A 20,377-nucleotide genomic window follows, 5' to 3' on the forward strand; every position below is an offset into this window, starting at 1 on the left:
CATAAAACATTAATTTTTGAACTTAAATATAAAAGTATGCGATCTAATTTTTTGTCGGCAGTCTTAAATTACTGGTTTCCAAGTTTTTCGCAAAAATTGGCTCATTCCAAGACAAAAAATAAAAAAGTTGTCAAAACGGTCAATCTGTGAGAGTGCGCTTTAAAGCTGCACTTTCACTGATTGACAGTTTTGACCTTTTAAAAAATATTGTCTCAGAATCAGATGATTTTGGCATCAACTCAGTCGTATAAGGTAACTCATAATAGAACTGATCTCAATTGTTTGAAAAACTGCCGAAATTTTCATTCTTCTTAAAGCAATAAGTAGCGATTTTAGCCATAAAACATCAATTTTCAAACATAAAACTGTGGTCTGATCTTTTGTTAGCAGTCTTATATCACGGGTTTCCAGACATTTACGCAAAAATGGCTAATTCCATGACAATTTTTTTTTTAAAACATCATATTCATCGGTATGAGTGCAGCTTTAATTTTCAATAAGTATCTTCTTGTTATGCACCCATATTTTTTTTTATTGATTACCCTCTTAATAGAAAAGTATGCTACATATACTGTGGACATCTTTGTTATAGTCTTCACGACTAACGTTTGTAAGAAAACAAATGTCATATTAAGCTTGAATGAATGAAATGGTCCCAGATGTCAAACATGTGTCCATATGAATAGTTCATGTACAGCTGCATGATTGATCCAAAATACCATTTTGCCTTTTTTTTAACTTCTTTTATATCTGAGGCCTTGGCCAGTATTCAATATTGATCTTATCGTTATCCTTAGACATGCCACAGTGATTCCACTCAGCCTGTTGCTTAGCTCAATATACAGGTCATTTAAAACACTAAGATTCTAATCTTCAATTTAAGTTCAATTTAAGTTGCTTATCAAATAAAGCCCCAGAGCCATAATTACAAACAGGCTCAAGTCATGGATCAGACTCAAAACTTCATTTCATTGCGTCCTTCTTTCTCCGATAATAAAATTTGCTGAATTTCAGTACTATTCAAAATTGTACATTTATTCGCATTTATATTTGTTAAATGAAAGGAATAAAGATAATTCTTTACAATTTAATACCAGCGCTTTTCAGACTTCAGTTTAAACATTATATATTTTACAACGATTGTGAAGAAATTTATGATAACTTATACAACTGTAAGTCACTCATTTTGGCACAATGTTTGGAGAGAGTGTGGTCTTGTGTTGTGGGGAAAACCGGAGTACCCAGAGGAAACTCACTTGTCCGACGTGGTGACCACTAACCAAACTCACATGCGCCCAGGCTGGGAATTGAACCTCGGTCGCTTTTGGGCTGGTCAAAGTATGCGTGGAGTCCTTCAGACCCTACACACTTTGACCAGCCCAATTGCGTTCAAACCCTGATAATGACATCAAGCCCGCAATCCATTCCTTAAATGAACATCTGAAGTTTTACCACTTGAGTCTAAACTCATTCTTGAGACTGTACGTAATCTCTGCTCCTTGTGGGACATACTCATAGACCATAAGAATGTCTTTTTCATGTTAATAATATTTTTTTAAATGATTAAATTTCATATTATTTGATTAAATATTTCAAAGTGATGTTATCTAACCCAATCAAACACAATCAAATTCCAAGGTAATCAATTTTTTCTTTTGTATTACGTAACTGAGGAGAAAGTAATTGATTAAACATATTTGGATAATCACAAATCTATAATGGCTTAGAATGTTTGTCGATTTGAAAAGGAATCGAGGAACAAATCAAAATGGGTGATTCATGTGGCTATTGTCGTATTCTAATCTAAAATCTATGATTCAAAATTCCATGTTCGTAAAACTTGATAATATTTATATAAGTATTCTTACAACAAAAACATAATAACTTGGGCAAAAGCAGTTTAATGAGGAAATTAACTGTGCATGAATTAATAATTATGGTGTTTATTTCAGCCCGCTTAGATCAAATTATTGTTTGATAATGCAAAATCAAATAATAATTTTCTTAGTGTTTTGTGTAAATGTCTGTATTAATTTACGCTAGTTTGCATGGGTAAACCACTAAATAACACACTTAATGATATCAAATAATGACTGAATAACAATTTTTTTTTGTAAGAAGCTTTCTAAATGATTTAATCGGAATCCCTCAGGCAATCCCCGTTGAAAAAATATAAGTGTTAACACTCTTGCTATATTTTCTCGTTGTCCTCACATATATATAGAGCAGCCTTCAGCACTAATACACCAGTCGATTGAAACCACGCCCCCCCCCCCCCAGGTCCAGAGAAGAGCGGGGACTTTGAAATTCGGTCCAGACAAGCCCCTGGGAAAGATCCCTGTCCTGCTGGGACAAACTGCTGGTAAAATCCCTGCTGAATGCCTCCACACCCCAGGGACTCTAAGTAAGGCCCATTCCCAGCCATTTTTGGCGCAAAGACAAAACCACCGCATTCACCCGGCACTGTGGGGCCACCTTGGGGGCCCGTGGTTACAATCCTCAGGACACTGCATTTCATGGAGGGACACCAGAATCTCCAAGTCAGGTGTCCTGTCGGCACACCATCATTTTTTTAGCAGAAATTCAAAAAGGAACCCAAAATAAGAAAATAAATAAAAAGTAGTAGAATAAAATTAATAGTCAAACAAAATATTTTATTTACAGATTTTTAGAACAAGAGGTTAAATAGACCCCTGAATTCAGCAGGGACACTTGATTTGAACTTGTGTTGTCTCTTCGGGTTCTCTGAGATCTTTAATTTAATTCCCTGAAGAGACTGTTTAAAATCATCAAAATTAATGGCATTCAAGATGAACTGCTCAGTTGTTATGTCTTCCGCATTATTGACACAAATATTGATGACAGCCAAGAGTAAACTCTACTCTTCAAAGTAAACAATACGCATTACAAAGAAATGTAAGGTGACGATCTTCTATCTCCCACTCTCCTATTTACGATGATGATCTTTTATCTCCGTCTCTTGTATTTACAACTTAATTGCACTTCTCCCAAATCGTCACAAAGCAAAAGGTTTTCGACAAATGTTTGTATAAAGCGATAAAATAACATTTCAAAAACTCTTTACATTAAAGAAATCCGTTAAAATGATTCATCCTCTTCACGTTGATTACAAATTTATCATATTCAAACAAATCACTTATGACAGAATCATGTTTTATATACATGCAAAACCTTACATGTAACATCAGTCATCAAACTATTTTATTAAAGCTAAACACTTAATTTAATCCACCAACTTTAATGACACATATGTTTGTCTTACTGTCAGAACTGAAAAACGAAATCAAGCGCTTTTAAGAAATTGTGTGTATCTTATAAAATATTCCTTGTTATTACCGGTAGAACAGGGTAGTTTTAAGAAAATGTTTACGGTCATTGTAACACCAGTTAAATTATCGTCAATGTCAGCCACTATATAAAACCATTACATGACCTGCCTATCTTTTTAAAGAATACAGTACTAAGCTGCTTAACCCGATTTATTCACACAAAATCACGCCAGGTCTTTTATTTTTCAGTGCTGAACCATACATAATATCCACATTGAAGAATTTAGGGAAGGAAAAATGAACAACACTTCAAAACATAATGCTCAAACCACTCCAGAAAAACAATCTCTGGCTTATCTTTTTTATATTTTAAATCCCCACCTCTGCATTTTTCAAACATTAATAATAAAAATGTGAAAGCAAAGTATGTTTCTTCACAGAAAATAATTCATAACCATTACACAAATAAACCCACATCATAGAAAAGCAATTTTGCAAAACTTTGCGACAATGTGAAAATAAATTAAAAAAAAAGTGAAATTTAAGAAATTTTGTAAAGAACAAAAAAACCACAAAAATCAACGCTTAATTGTTTCTTTCCTGCAGTCCAATAAGGTGCATTACTTGACAAGTGTTAAATCCAGAGTTAAGGGCCTTGTTATGTACCGTACATGTGTGTATTGTCTCTTGTAACATATGTACCAAGTTTCATTGGAATATCTTGAAAAGTTCTTTAAGAAATTTTGGCAAAGTTGACCATGACGCTAAAAACATTAACAAATTTGTACCAGTACACTTTTACTTTAACTTTACTTTTGTCTTAAAAACAACAACAGACAAGCAAGAATAATATATTTCTAAGCTAACATATACAGCTTGATATTGATTATACAAAATTAAAAACACCCACCAAGAGGAGATTATTTCCGCTGATTTTTTTTCACTGTGTCAAGTATTTTTCATTCATTGAACAAAAAAATCAAATCCGCTTTACCACTCTTATCTCATTCTGGTTTCATGTTTGGCTTCTCAATTCATTTTCTTCTCACTATTTAAATTCACAATTCATCCTTTTAAGAACCTATGAATTTATTAAATAACTCAATACTTTTTCACACACAAAAAAAATTAAGTCCACCTGACCCATAAAGTTAATAATATCGCGATATACGACTCCTCAAATTTCTAATATCAAATTTTTCTTTATCTAATATTGGAAGTTGTGCAGTGGAGTCAAAAGCAATAATGAACCGATGCTATTATGTTCTATTGTAAACAAATTGCCGGTTCCGACATGAACACAGTATTGGCTAATCAATTCATTGATCGATCAGATAGGCAAAATTGTCAAACTAAACACTCCAGTAAATAACAATTAAATAAATGGAATACACTTAAAATAAATGGAGTACTCTTTTAAATGATACCGCCTTGTTGAACAAAGTCTTTTTGCAATAAAATAGGGGGTAAACTGTTTACAAAAGATAAATTATTACAAGCTGCAGTTTTTTTTGGACCTGCTGTAATTTCAGAACCCCCCGTCTTTTTAGCATTGCAAATTACCGGTTATAAATAATTAATGCAAAATAGAGAATAATAAATTAACTGCAAAAACTACACCAACTAAAATGCCTTTGTTTGGAATGATATGGTGTTTAACAATTTGAAAATTGAATGATAGAAGTATTAAACATTTGGCTGATTGTTCAGAAGTTTATAAAGTTAACAACGTTTTTAACAACATTGTTGTTAACTTACAAATCTTCACTGCTCTGGATGTTGAATGGATACATCTGTCATTTGTCATGTGCAGATCGAGTTCCTTACAGGATTTGAAACAAGTGTTTCAGCTGTATTCATTTTATTTGAATATATTTGCACATCAATAAAAAAAAATATCACTTTTAAAAATTAACAACAATGTCATTAACCATTTTGTTAATTTTAAATAAGACACATTCCTCACCTTTTTTCCCCACATTTTTGTGAAAATATATAACCCGAAATTCACAAAACTGGGTTTTCCCATGCCAGTACAAATAAAAGGTGAATTTCCGTTATTTAAAATCATGTAATGGTCCAATGACTATTGTTTCTGAAGTATCCTATGTATATTAAAACAGTATAACTTTGTTTGTACAAGAGGATTAGCTTGGGAAAAACAGAATATCTATAATTCCAGGCTTTAACTATTGAGCCAGGGCACTAAGAATTGTGAAAATAGCGACAAAATGCCTAAAATTGTGACTATACCATAGTATATATACATTAGCAATATTTTGGTGATTTTTCATCTAAGAAATTAGTTGGCAGTATTCAATAAGCAACTTAGATTGAACTTAAATTTATGATTTGAAACTAAGTGTTTTGATTGAAGCAACTTAGATTGAACTTAAATTTATGATTTGAAACTAAGTGTTTTGATTGGCCAGTATATTTAGCTGACCAATGCAGGCTTAATGGAATCACTGAGGCATGTCTAAGGATAAAGATAAAATCAGTATTGACTACTGCCCCAGATATTTATTAAAAAACAACAATTATAAATAAAAAATTATAAAAGTCAATATCTATTTATCTGTTCCTAGTTCTTTTGTATTTAAATCATTAAAGTCAAATGAGTTTAAAATGATAATGCATTAAATGAAAAAAAGGGAACATTTTGTCAACCTTTATACCTTTAAAGCTTCCATAAAATCAGAGTTATTTTACGTACTTTTATGAACAAAGACCAAACAGCATCTGGTAGATACTCCTTTTAACATAATAGTGTAAATCCAAGCCTCAAATGATTCAACGTTCAATAGCATTTAAACCAAACAAGCTTTTCAGTCACACATTTAAATTATTTTTTGACAATTGAGTTCTTATTTAAACATTCATTTGAGTATGTTTTATCTTTGTAACAAGCATTTTTCTCAAATTCAATGTCTGACACTTTAAACCTGATCGAGTCCTTTTGAGGTGTTCTAAGGTTCACTTTTGAGTGGCAAAAACACAGCAAACCTTAAAAGCATGTTTCGGCATTGTCTTTTTACACATATTTTATTTATAACAGGTACTCATATTAAATAAGAGTGCTGACTGAGAATGAAACTCTTCACATGTACACTGTTCAAAGGGCTTTATAACAGGTACTCATATTAAATAAGAGTTCTGACTGAGAATGAAACTCTTCACATGTACACTGTTCAAAGGGCCATAAAACATGGCTAGCAATTGCAAATCATTCAAGGGGGATGACTCCAGGCTGTCTGAGACCATTCAAATAATTCACTTCATTTGATATATCACGCCAATAAACACATTGTTTATTAGACAAATTTGGTAATTGCTTCAGTTAAACTTATAGAATTGACAGTGCTAATATTCCATTTTGCAAATATTTGAAAATTCAAGGCTGATAACTCTGGAGTGTCCTTGGTGAACTGACTGGGTATCAAACTTACTTGATGATAATAATGAAATATAATACCCAAACATTCTGACTATGCCTCAATCTGATATTGATAAGACAGCAGACAAAAATTATTTGGTTGAAAAAGTAATAAAAGAAAGAGGAGACAAAGTCTGACAATTAGGTGCCAAAGGAGAAGAAAGTGTAAATTTGGCAAAATTATGACAATTGAAGGGCAATAACTCAGAAGAGATTAAACATGCTGGCAGTGTTTTTTTTCATTACCATGAGAAAGGGGGTCAAAGGCCTTACTGATTTGGAATAACGCAACATTTTGTCTAAAATTGGAAATTCAAATAAAGCCTAAAAATGAGAAAGAATGACTTAAAGAATAGACAAGAAAGGATAAAGACTGTGATAAGTTTGTTTCTTCGAGAAAACATCAAATCTTCCATTCATCGGGTCCATTTCTTTCTACAAGAAAATCTCCTATATATTTTTTTTCTTATTTTCCTTTGGCGTAGGAATGGATTTTGTTCGAAATTGGTAAGAAAAAAAAATGACTGGTACACGAACTTGTCAGAAAAACAATACAGATAAACATATGATGTACACTTTGATAAAGATTAGATACAAAATGTTCAAGTTCTGACAGGGCACCAATTCAGCTAGGTCAAAACTGAAACTGTATGGGCCATTACTACCTTGTCACTAATGTGATATCTTTCTGGATGCGCCCCTCAAAAATTGTCAAAGTTTACTTTTTATTTCAATATGGGAGAAAAAAAGTAATAAAATATGCTAAAAATGCACCATATCCGACTACAAATTGTTAAAATTTTCTTATGAGCATAACTTCAAACATCCATGAAAATAGTTTATGCCATATACTTTCGGTTCTGAGGTAGGGGCGTATGTCAAAAGCTTACTAAGTGCTCACTTGCCTGGACTAAGTATTATAAAAAACAATCCATGTGTAAATGGCATTTCATCAAATTTACAATTTATAAATACACTGTACTTTTCATGTATATACATTATTAATTTATACGACAATGACATATATTACTATTTAAATAGTAAACAATACTGTGCTACTGACTCTGCCAGTAGAAACAATTACATGTTCATTGTAACAAAACTGAATGACATCAGGTTTCAGGGGTTGGCATTTATAAGTGGGGGCACAACATTGGACATGAGCCTTCCTGGGGCTTGTTTAAGTCTAAAATAATAGACGTGCTATACGGGATTCTTCCAATCCCTAAAGTCTAAACGGGTTCGTGCAAAAAACGCGTGTGTTTGAAAAATATTGAAGTTGTATTAAGTGAAGTATTTTATGGTTGAAATTGATCATAAAGGTTTATACCGGGGGTATTCATATTTTAACATCTAAGTGAAACGTTATTTTGCACACAACAAGCATTTAATGCATTAAAACACATTGTTTACCTTTCCAATAAAACGAAAGTTGACTGACACATACAACAATTATGCCAAGCAATACAACTCGATCCAATCGTAATAACTCGGCCACCTCCGAAAAGCTTTGAGATAGACCACGTAAATACAATCGTAACAACTCGGCCATGGCCGAAATGTTCCGATTGTTTAAATATTGTGCCCTGAAGCCTTACAGGTGCCCTTCATGTATATATCGTTATGTTTTGACAGAATGAAATGAAGAAAACCCATCAAACTCATAATTGTTCGTTGGATATTTATTTTTTGTGAACGGAACTAATATAAAATAACATTATCTGGTAATATTTCTTCTTTTTATGATATTTTATAGACGCAATATGCTTTAACCCGGAATCCCGATCAGAATAACTACCCAATTTTGGTACAAAACAATTTGTACGTGAAGGATTTGCCATATCAAAAATCGTAAAAAAAATCTGTCAACGTACAATTATTTGGACTGGGGCTTGTTTCAATAAAGGATTTTAGTTGTAACTTCGAAAATAACTCCCAAGTAACATCACAGATGGCATTTAGTTATCTTTTTTTCTGCTGTGTTTTACTCTTTAATACTGGCTAAGATTCTTTTCATAAATGTTGTCAAATAATGAAAATATGACACTTAAGATAATTCCACTTTACAACGATAATCTTTATTGAAACAGGCCCCAGAACCCAAACTATATTTATACATAAAAAACATGTAGAGTCTAAACATAGTAAGACAGATTCATGAATATTTTGGTTATTTTGAGTATAAACTAACGTTTCTGGTATATTCTTTGAATAGCCTGACAATCACAATGACAACAAATCGTTAGTTGTACAATTTTTATCCTGAATACTAATTATAATATCTTTAATATTTAGCTTTAATACTCCCGACAAGGGCATGACAGTTGTCTGTTTAAGAATAACAGTTATTTAATTGTAAGTAAGTGGAAGTTACTTTACCGGTATCGGTTCTAGACACACAAAGATAAATAAATCCGAAAAACAAACTACCTGTTATCCGGTTCCCAGGTATATAACATCGCGAACAAATGATCCTACCAGGTCAAACCACAGTAAACTATTTGTATTGAAGATCTGCCGCATTTAATGGACAACCATGCAATTCTGCCAGGTGTTACTAGTTTAGTTCATTTTAACATTTGTTTGTTGCATATTGCAAGTTATTTCATTAATATTTCCTGTAATTCCTTCATATTACTACCAAATACATCATACATGTACACTTTCCTTATTGTCTATACAATACAAATATTGGTTAAGCGCTTTTCGTGAGGAAGCGCTGGGGTTAGTGTAGTCCAAATAATTGTATGATGAGGTGTTTTTTTACGATTTTTGATATGGCAAATCCTTATCAAATCCTTAGGGATTGGATGAATCCCGTATAACACGTCTATTATTTTAGACTAGGGTTAGTGCTGTGGTAAGCGCATTCGCTTCTCACCGATCGACATAGTGTTTAAGGTTTGATTCCGGCTTGGGCGCATATGAATTTGGTTTGTGGCCACCAAGACGGCCAAATGAATGTCCACCGGGTACTGCGATATCATGGCACCCATAGTATATCACATTCTTGAGTTCTGAACAACGGATGTGGTCCGAGTCCGATACAATATGTACGTAGTAATGATTTTGTAATAACCAATAATTATTCTAAAAAAATAAGTTTAAACGAAAAACAAATTATGCCGATGTAGCCCCCCTATGATAACTACAGAGCAACTTTGGCTACACTTTTAGTTTATATGGGTGCATATACATCGAGTTATTTCACGGCCTTTTGGAGCTGTCAAAACCCCATTTCTAAGCCGAACAAAAAGTAACTAATCAATTATGTAAAAAACGTAAACATACATGTATACATGTTAAGATAACAATTCAGAAACAATATGTACCTCACATTCTCTCAGTGCCTGGGCGTTGCTCATTGTGGCGGGTCGGGGAGGTTTTCGTCTGGCCCCGACATTTTCGTCAGCACCAGCCATCGCTCCGATAGGTCCATTAGAGAAACAAGCATCGTCAGAATCGCCCCCTCTTCTCTTGCTTAAGGCAGTTGGACGTGGTGGGGGATTTTCAAAGTCCTGAAAGTCTTCACTGAATTTAACTGTAGGGGGTGGCTTTTGCTGCCCGTTGGATGAATCTGAGGATTTTTGCCGCAGTATGGACTGTCTTGGTCTTGGTGGAAGGGATGGAGCGAGTGTCTGCTCCTCTTCGACACCGTTTGTGATCACATCTTGTGTCGGGGATGCATCCACCGACCTCCATGCCAACTTCCGGGTATTGTTGAAGGGTTTGGGTGCGAGAATGGGCGGCGGCCTTTTCCCTCGCAGTGGTTTTGAGCTCACCGGCATAACAAAGAGCGGTTGTACATCGTCAAATACTGACAGTACCCTAGCTAGTTCCGTCCATTTCAGAGATAATTCGAAAAGAAACTTTCAATAGCATTTGACACTTGTGTCTACAATAATTGCACATACTGTATAGAACATTTTATATGAGAGAAAATGTTAGTAACATCCGTTCCTCCTCTTTGGTGTTGAAATAGCCATGGGTCCTATTCGAAGAAGGGCACTCATGGTTTCACAGAGCTGTAAAGAAAGGAAAAATTATCACATATTTGAATTAAGTCTAAACATGATAACATGCCACATGTGGACTTTACTTACAGCTAAGTATTTAATATTTGATAAGATGATCAGACGCTTCCCTTCTTACGTACCATTGTCTCAATCTTTATCACGGTACTCCACATGCATGTATCTAGCTTATATTTGAGCTGCAGATTTACACTTAATATATTAACTGATGGTGAATATTTACTTGTATTATACATACATGTACTTTCAGTATTCGGGTTAAACTGCCGCGACATTCATTATCTGAGCCAATGAATCCACTTACTTGTTAGAAAAGTGTACATGCATGAATGTCAGTTTCACTTTTTAAATAACTCCTTAGGCTCAGACCATGCAAATAAGGTGCATGTTATCACGGTTGCAACAAAAACTAATGGCATAATCCTCACCGTCGATCTTAGTTCACTTCACGCGGAATAAACGATAAAATTATTCAAATGTATTGAAATAAGAGATGCTGAGATATGATTATCCTCTGCGTACAAAAGTATTGTAGCTTTACATAATTTTCCATGAAATAGGTTTTGTCATTCTTTGTGAAAAAAAACGGAGATTTTAATTAAAGCTATGAATTATTCAATTAATACCGAAAATTCGCATACCAGATGGTATAGCTCCCGTAACGTTTTGGTAAATTGATAACCAAATGACATACTGAAATTTGATGTATCTTTCAACAGGCAAATATAATAATGTCGCTTTATGTCCATAATGTATCCCATATCTGGAAATATCAATGCACTTTAGTAATACAAACACCAGTCTTCGTGATATTGGTAGTTACATTGATTTAGCCGTCATGTGCTCTAATTAACCGCGTATCCTTTAGATATTGATTTAGATGGAACTGTGGGATTTCAATAACATGGGTACCTTATTAAAACTCTAGGTAATTAAAGAGGAAACACATTAATGTTATGGTCTCACTGTATGTATGCTTAACAGGGTAGGCGATACGTTATAATAAATAAGGTGGTTTTAGATCCACTTAAGATAGTATTTACATTCAATTTTCTTATGTTGTCCGAACACAAATGCTATTATACTTGTATAAAATTGTAATTCAACAGTATGTTGTGAATTTGCAACCTTATCCTTTAATTGTGCAAATATTACGTATTTACGAGGAAAGGTCTTATAGACGCCTATTATTCACATACTTTCACTAGATACCCGTTCCACAAAAATATTCACTTGGAATAACGTCCACAAACAGAAAAGGTGCCACATAAACTGTTACATGTATCTTTATTCCTGTTAGGTTTTTCCGAAAATAGTAAGTTAGTTCTACCACAGTTTCTGTAAGTTGTATCGATTTCAGTGTCCACTTTTAACAACGGAAAGATCCATTGACCAGTATCCTGAACCTTTTATAAAACCATTCACACCGATATGAAAATAGTAACCTATTACTTGAATGTCCGTCTACGAAACCATTTAACACTTTAACTCCAAGTCAGATACCGTATTCTAATGCATTCCGTGTTTACAAAACATTTTTAAAGGCATTCGCCATTCCCTATCACTGATCCGATAGAGTGATTTGAAATAGAAAGAAAAGTGTACTATGTTGTTCCGATCAAATATACATTCTTTCTAAAACAGGGCAAAAAACTTTCCATATATCCAATGTTTACAAATTATGCTATCTTGTTACATGCATTGTTTCATGGTTATATTGTTTCAATGTTCAATGGTTATGAACATAGTAAAATATTAAATGTATATAGATATTGTATTTGTGGGCTTTAAATTTTGACACCAAGTCAAAATGTAACCTAATGCATTAGTCACGGGTTTATGATCTAACTTTACTTCCCTCAAATACACTTCAAAAGCATATCAAGTTAAGTATGTTCCTAACTTAAGACATTTTCTTAAGTTAAGTATCACACTTGTTATATGATATAAATACTTGCTAATTTCTAAAATACTCAAAATAAACACTTTGCATGTTGAAATAAAAAAGACAAACGTATACTTTATTTTGATCAATTTAAATTAATTTGATTAGAATCTATGAAAATTTAAGCAAATCGACTTAGTCCAAATGACTTAATATAAATACTGGCCATGTTTTGCAGTAGGGTATGAAATTTAAACACATACAAGTTTGACCGTTTAAGACACAGTTGGCAAGTATAAGTATTTCTGTTCATGCATTGACTATTTTGTGGCTGTTCTTTTAGTTTAGAACACGCCTTTAAGCTCGCGATGATAACCTTTTGATCCCGTGAAGCGTTATACTCAATGGATTTAATCAACAGATTAGGGCAGATTAAAATTCCTAAACAGGAAAAACAATAATATCAGGATAGTTTAGTAATTTCACCCTATGTGTACAAAGTCAAATTTAGGGCACATTGACCCGTCATCCCCGAGCTTTAAATGTTACATAGATGAATGCATGTTTGCATTGATGATTTTTTTGTGAATCCTGATTGTTCCCACAAAGTAGTTTTACCATGCAGAAATCCCACGTTAATTGTCTTTCTAAAGCTAAGTCTGGGAGTTTTATGTTTATTGCCCCCACATACAGTACTGCAGTCATTTTTTTAAAACTTTACTTATGTTTCCACGATTGGGAAACAAGTTATTTCAACATTATAATAATCATCACTCTCGTTGGCACGCTAGTAACGTTGCACGCGAGTGTGGTCTTGTGTTGGGGGAAAACTGCATAAGTGAACTTATCACTGTAAAATGCCGCGAATTTTGCGTAAAATATTTTATGACGGTACGTATTCGTATGTTGCCATTTTTGGTCAGCTACAAGCCCAATTCTATTTATCTTATAAACTGATAGAGTTGTTGTTGGTGATGCTGTAGTTGCCAAGCATATATACTAATAAAATAAAATATGGGTATGGAATACCATACACAGTCATACAAATTTATTTTATTAAAAATGCTCGTTTGGACCAGGGACTTCAGGATGTTACGCTAAATGGAGCGCCCAGTTCGGCTCCAAATTTGGTACGAGGGTTCTGCCAACGAAAATGTTTGCTAATTGTAGTCTGCATTCTCATGCAAATTGATCTTATTTCCTTTACCATATTGGCACGCATGGTTCACTTGGACAGTTTAAGAGGGTAAATTGTGTTACATAATTGGACTAGCTGCCAATTACTGATAAACCCAACCCACTGTAGTAAAGGTGTATCGCCCACTAGCCAATAGCAGTCTCTCTGCTCAGAATACACTTGACCATTCATACATGTATTCACTCTGCTTGTAGCATCCATGCTGTTAAGAACTAATAAAATGTTGTCTTCTAACTGGAGTTAGTTGTTTACCTAAACCAGCTAACATACAAAACATGGTGTCAGAAGAAAAGTGACAATGACGTATAATTCGGATTAACGAAGTTCACTACATTCTGTGGACAATTGTCTTTGTGTTTTATGCCATTTTAAGAAGATGGATTCACAAAACAATCCTAGAATGGATTGGGAGTCAAAGGACTTGCCAAGTGCTTTTAGAAAGTTCAAGGAGCACGCAAACTTTATGTTTGGAGGACCTCTAAACAAAAAGTCTGAGGAAGCCCAGTGCAATTACTTAATGCTATGGGTTGGAGAAAAAGGAAGACAAATTTTCTCCACATGGAACTTAAGTGACGATGACAACAAGACACTTAAGAATTACTATGACGGATTTGAGAGCTACTGTGCCCCGAAGTCAAATCACATCTTCAGCCGTTACAAGTTTAAGTCACGCGCACAGGAAGATGGAGAACCATTCGAGTCGTTCGTCACGCAGCTGAAAATTCTTATAAAGGACTGTGGTTACCCAGTCGGGATTCAAGACGAGATGATCCGAGATCACATTGTGTTTGGGATTAAATCAAACAAAATCCGTGAAAAGCTAATCAATGAAGGATCAGAGCTCACACTGACAAAGTGTATAGACCTAGATCGCACCCATGAGCTCAGCCAGTCCCAAGTGAAGGATATCACTGCAAATGGACAATTTGTAAATGCAGTCGGGAGTCGGAAACCAGGCAGGACCAAGCCGCCACAGAGGGAGACGTTCCACAGACAGCCTGAAGCCCAGAACTCCAAATATGGACATAGTGAAGCCCGGAGTTCCAAATATGGACAAAGTGCAAGGACTAACATTCAAATATGTGACAATTGTGGTAACAAACACCAAAGGAAAGACTACTGCCCTGCCAAGGGAAAAGTGTGTCTTTACTGCAATAGACTGAACCACTTCGCAAAAATGTGTCGCAAGAAGGACAATGACAGCAAGAAGGTCAATGAGGTAAACAATTTTGATATAAGATCTGATCTCGATTGTTACTCTCAGAATGATTTCTTTGTAAATAGCATTGAACATGACTCATTGTCAAACCAAGCATTTGCCAAAGTAAAAGTAGGCACATCCATAATAGACATGAAAATTGACACAGGTGCGCAAGTTAATGTCCTCCCAAAGTCACTGTACTTGAAACTAAGCTTAAAGGGTCCATTACGACAAGCTCAGAAACGCCTCACTGCTTATGATGGCAAACCACTATGCGTGGAAGGTTACATAACCATACCTTGTAAGTACAATGGTCAAACTTACAATGAAGAGTTTTACATAGTTAAATCAGGTTCAAGCCCCATATTAGGCTTACAGACATGTTTGAGAATGAATCTGATAAATCTTGTACTTGAAATGGGTATAAAACTTAATGCAGATAAGACCGATATAGGCAAGAGCGAAATCCCCTTCTTTGGTCACATTCTCAGCTCTGAGGGACTAAAAATGGATCCTGCAAAAGTCAAGGCCATACAGGACATGCCACCACCAAATTCAAAATCAGAACTACAAACTGTTTTGGGAATGGTCACATACCTTCAAAGGTTTGCACCCAAACTTTCTGAAATCACACTGCCCTTAAGGCAACTACTTTCTAAGGATGTGGAATTTGTATGGGATATGCCCCAACAGGAAGCATTTCAGAAAGTCAAAAATGTCATAACTCAGAGTCCAGGTCCTGTATTAGCTTACTTTGACCCCAAAAAGGAAATAACTCTACAGGTTGATGCTTCCAAATATGGCCTTGCTGCAGTTCTCATGCAAGATGAGAAACCAGTCAGTTTTGCTTCGAAATCTCTCACTAAAACAGAGGTTAACTATGCTCAGATAACGAAAGAGCTATATGCCATTTTCTTTGGTTGCAAAAGGTTTCACCAGTACGTATATGGTAAACGAATCAAATGTCAGAGCGATCATAAACCACTGTTGGCAATTTGGAAAAAAGGCTTGCATTGTGCACCCCCACGTTTGCAATGTTTGCTGTTACAGTTGCAGAAATACGATGTAGAATTGATATTTGTCCCAGGTAAACAAATTCCTCTAGCAGACACGCTGTCTCGCAAATATTTACCTGACACATACCCAGAAATTGCAGAAGGTTTAGACGTGCATGTACACGCTGTCATGTCAAATTTACCTGTAAGTGATCAGAAAATGGAGCTGATAAGGACTGCCACAGAGTCAGATTCTCAAATGCAATTACTTGCAAAGGTTATTCTTGAAGGATGGTCAAATGACAGACCACAATGCCCCAGCACGCTTCTTGAATTTTGGAACTTTAGGGATGAATTGTCAGTAGCTGATGGCATTATACTGAAAGGAAACAAAATCCTTATTCCCAAGGAAATCAGACCCTTAATGTTGGAAAAGATTCATGAAGGTCACTTTGGTGTAGAGAAATGCACACAACGCGCACGCGAGGTTCTGTTTTGGCCAAATATGTCTTCAGAGATAAAATCACTAGTGCTAAATTGCCCAATTTGCCTAGAACACAGGTGTTCAAATCAAAAGGAACCCCTGCAACCTAGCAAAGTGCCCGATAGACCATGGCAAATCTGTGCCACAGATCTGTTCCACTGGAACAATTCTGATTGTGTCTTGCTGGTAGATGCATACAGCAGATATTTTGAGGTTAGCATGCTCCCAAACTCAAGGTCAGTCACAGTGATTGATAAATTGAAAGGTTACTTCAGCCGTCACGGCATCCCAGAAGTTTTACGATCTGATAATGGACCATGCTATGACTCTTTAGAGTTCAACAAATTTGCAGAACAGTACGATTTCAAACACATAACATCTTCCCCAGGTCACTCCTCGGGTAATGGACTTGCTGAAATTACCGTCAAGACAATTAAGTCTCTGTTCACAAAAACAAAACAGGCAGGAAATGACCCATACCTAGCACTGTTAGAGTATCGCAATGCCCCATTACAATGTGGTCAATCCCCTGCACAGCTCTTAATGAGCAGACAGTTAAGGTCAACACTGCCATTAGTAGACAAACAGCTTAAGCCACGAGTACATGATATGCAGACTGTTAAAGACAAAATGCATATTTCCAAACAAAAGTCAAAGCTTTATCATGACCAGTCTGCTAAGCCACTCAGATCTCTTGAAATAGGTGAAAGTGTAAGGGTAAGGCAAGGAAAACGTTGGTTACCTGCTGTAGTAGAAAAAAGGGTTAACAATAGGTCATATGTTGTCAAAACAGAGAACGAAGGATTATACAGAAGAAACAGGCAACATCTTTTAAAAACTAATGAGAAACCTTTTCCCACCAATGGTCAATCTTATCAGTCAAATCCATCCACCTCTGATCTAAATCCTAGCCCAATACCTTGTCCTGCTACAGAAAAGTCATCTTCTCTAGGTAATACAGTACAGCCACAAGTATCAGAGGAAACATTTAATTCCCCTTCAGTTGAAATACCTGTCAACTCACAAGCACAGACCATTTCAGATAGCCATTGTCAGACATCTGATGATAGGGTTTATTATACAACGAGATCGGGTCGGAATGTCAAAATGCCTCAGAAACTTTCATTGTAAATACATGCTGTATTGACTATGTAAATAATGTTTTCAGGAACTACTTTTTCATGTTTATATGTTTAATTCTTGTTAGATTTTAGATATAATAGAGAGTGTTCTTACATTAGCAGAAAACCACAAGACATGTAATATAAACTATGCAGTCATAAAATGGATAAGTCAAGCTGTGCATTTATTGACATAGGAACTTAGCAAATTACTACAAGCTGTGAACTCCAGTTCTGACTGTGAGAACCCTACTTCAAAGAAAGAGAGATGTTACATAATTGGACTAGCTGCCAATTACTGATAAGCCCAACCCACTGTAGTAAAGGTGTATCGCCCACTAGCCAATAGCAGTCTCTCTGCTCAGAATACACTTGACCATTCATACATGTATTCACTCTGCTTGTAGCATCCATGCTGTTAAGAACTAATAAAATGTTGTCTTCTAACTGGAGTTAGTTGTTTACCTAAACCAGCTAACATACAAAACAAATTGTAATGTTACAAAGTTAATTAGATATGCATATCACGTATTTTGCAATTACGTTGTCGCATCTAATCGTTTCCTACACTTTAACCCATTTGCGAATTTAACGCGTCAGAATGGATCATACTTACTTAAAAATGAGAGAGCAGGTTGTCCGAAAATGGATTTTTACCGTAGTATATCTGTTTACGTGAAAATCAACAACTGACATGACGTAGAGACTTAATAGAAACATTTTTGGACGTTAATGATTTTGCACGAACCATCGTGGTCGACATGCAAGAGGTTGAATAGTGCGTTATTTACATTTGTCTTCGTACCCATCCTTTTCGTACCATCTGGACCCGCGTTTCAAAACACACCTTGTTGATTATTTGAAAATTATATGTTTAAATATAAATTCTCAACAATTCTTATCAATTGTAAATACTTTTAAATGTAAAGTTGTACATGTATGCTTCTGCCTTCAGAATGTAAGAAGACACACTAGAAAATTGATGAGCTGTTCCTCCACACCAATCAAATTGTTGATGACAGTTTTTTTTCTATTTTACTTCCATATGACTGCAATATCATTTTTAGGAAATACAGAATACAAAATCAATACGTTTTGGATTAAGATAGTGCATAGAAATGATTAATCCTAGGGCAAATACTTGTACCTTGACGGATTCTTTTATGAGTCCTTATTAATACGGCAAATCCTTCTCATGAAGGACGCACTCTGACACACTTTTCGGCCAGATGTTTTGATTGGGATTCGGTATTAAAGCATATTATGTCTATGAAAGGTTATAGAACGATCTAAATTACCCGTAAGTGTTATTTCATATCAGCTAGTTCCTTCTACAAAAAAGTAAATATTCAATAAACAATTATGAGTTTAAGGTGTTTGTTTCTTATTACTTTGTCAAATTATACTGGTATGTACACGAAACTGTTTCATTTAAAGTTTTTTTAACCGAATTTAATTGAAGCGGTAAAACATGTTTTTAGTAAAATTCAATGCCAATTTTATTCAAAATATTCTTCCAATTACATGATAAAGTATAAATATAACTTTTATATTAGTAATCTGTTTTAAGCATCAACTACTTATCTGAATACAATTTCAATATCCCCCATTGGATAAGAAGAATGCCGCTGTGAGCGTCTACTATTTTAGACAAGTACAAATTCTTATTACTGGACTGGCATTAATATTAACAATGTGGTTGACACACTGTGTAGGTGCTCAGTTAAGCATTGCGTGTTATGATTACTATCAGGATGAGTAACTAGCGTACAAGAAGACAAGCACCACAGATGCTACCACTTGAAATAATGGAACCCTCGCCTGCAGCTCGACAGACGACGGAACAACAGCGGACATGCTACAACGTTCAGGAAAGAGTAGCTCAGTGGGCGACCTTGGCTCCTTTGCAGGGAGGAAAGAAGTCCTGGTGTACACAGATTGGAGGCGATGTACTGTTAAACATGCTGTAAGTGGTGTCCACTGAGTCAAGTATGGGTGAAGACTCGCTGTACATCCATCGGCTTGGACTCCATCAAAAGCCACTCAGCTACAACTGAACACACATAGGCGAACCGAAACAGAGTACTAGAAACTCCTGAAAATAATGAGGGCGCCCAGAAGATCTTTTTTATACACCTATTGTGTGATGACTGCGACTACTTGTCTCATTTGACTAGAGTGTTTGAGAAAAATGTTGCAGACTTGTCAGGCTCACATGTTCCTGGTGAGTGCAGTCTCCGCCCTAGATGTTAGCAGTGTTCCAAGTGTCATGCCAACTTTCTTTGGCGATGTTTAGGTGTCTTAGCTTGCTGAACAACTTTGGCTGCGAGAGGAAGAGACTATACGAATGGCTGGTACTGAAGGCATCATACAGAAACTGCCTGCTACTTTGCAATCCTATGATTCTATGTCAGACCTTTTACAAGAAACACTTAGAGCAGTATCCCAATATGGAGAAACTGTTTAGTACACATGAGACTCTTAGATTTAAACAGCACCAGTAGAGCGCAACACCATCAACGTACTACGAACGTACTTCCGCCTACAGCGGAAGGTTACATTACAATAGTAACAGAACATTGAAACACCATCAAACTATAAACAAACAAATATATACAATACTATATACATGTTTAGACATAGTAAAAATAATAACAAACAAACCAACCAACATTATTGGAACATATAATTATTAAGCATGAGGGTATTTACAATATTCACAACTAATACATT

General features: G+C 35.3%; 1 protein-coding gene across 7 annotated transcripts in view; it reads right to left on the bottom strand.

The window, feature by feature from the left end:
• LOC128207911 (uncharacterized) overlaps nt 1–12,305 on the bottom strand; it is a 43,195-nt gene extending 30,890 nt beyond the window's left edge. For 2 of the 7 annotated variants that reach the window (XM_052911099.1, XM_052911095.1), the window contains exons 1-2: nt 11,065–11,186; nt 10,059–10,751 (exon numbers count right to left, since the gene is read on the bottom strand). In XM_052911099.1, the coding sequence (XP_052767059.1) occupies nt 10,059–10,514 (456 nt within the window). In that variant the 5' untranslated portion in view covers nt 10,515–10,751; nt 11,065–11,186. Of the gene's footprint in view, nt 1–4,200; nt 4,209–9,105; nt 9,158–10,058; nt 10,752–10,998; nt 11,187–11,401; nt 11,460–11,959 lie in introns of those variants that run through there. The other 5 variants (XM_052911096.1, XM_052911098.1, XM_052911097.1 and 2 more) reach the window with 5 other exon arrangements.
• Nucleotides 12,306–20,377: the final 8,072 nt, after the last annotated feature.

This window comes from Mya arenaria, chromosome 11 (assembly GCF_026914265.1).
Source record: "Mya arenaria isolate MELC-2E11 chromosome 11, ASM2691426v1".
In the NCBI taxonomy this organism is placed as follows: domain Eukaryota; kingdom Metazoa; phylum Mollusca; class Bivalvia; order Myida; family Myidae; genus Mya; species Mya arenaria.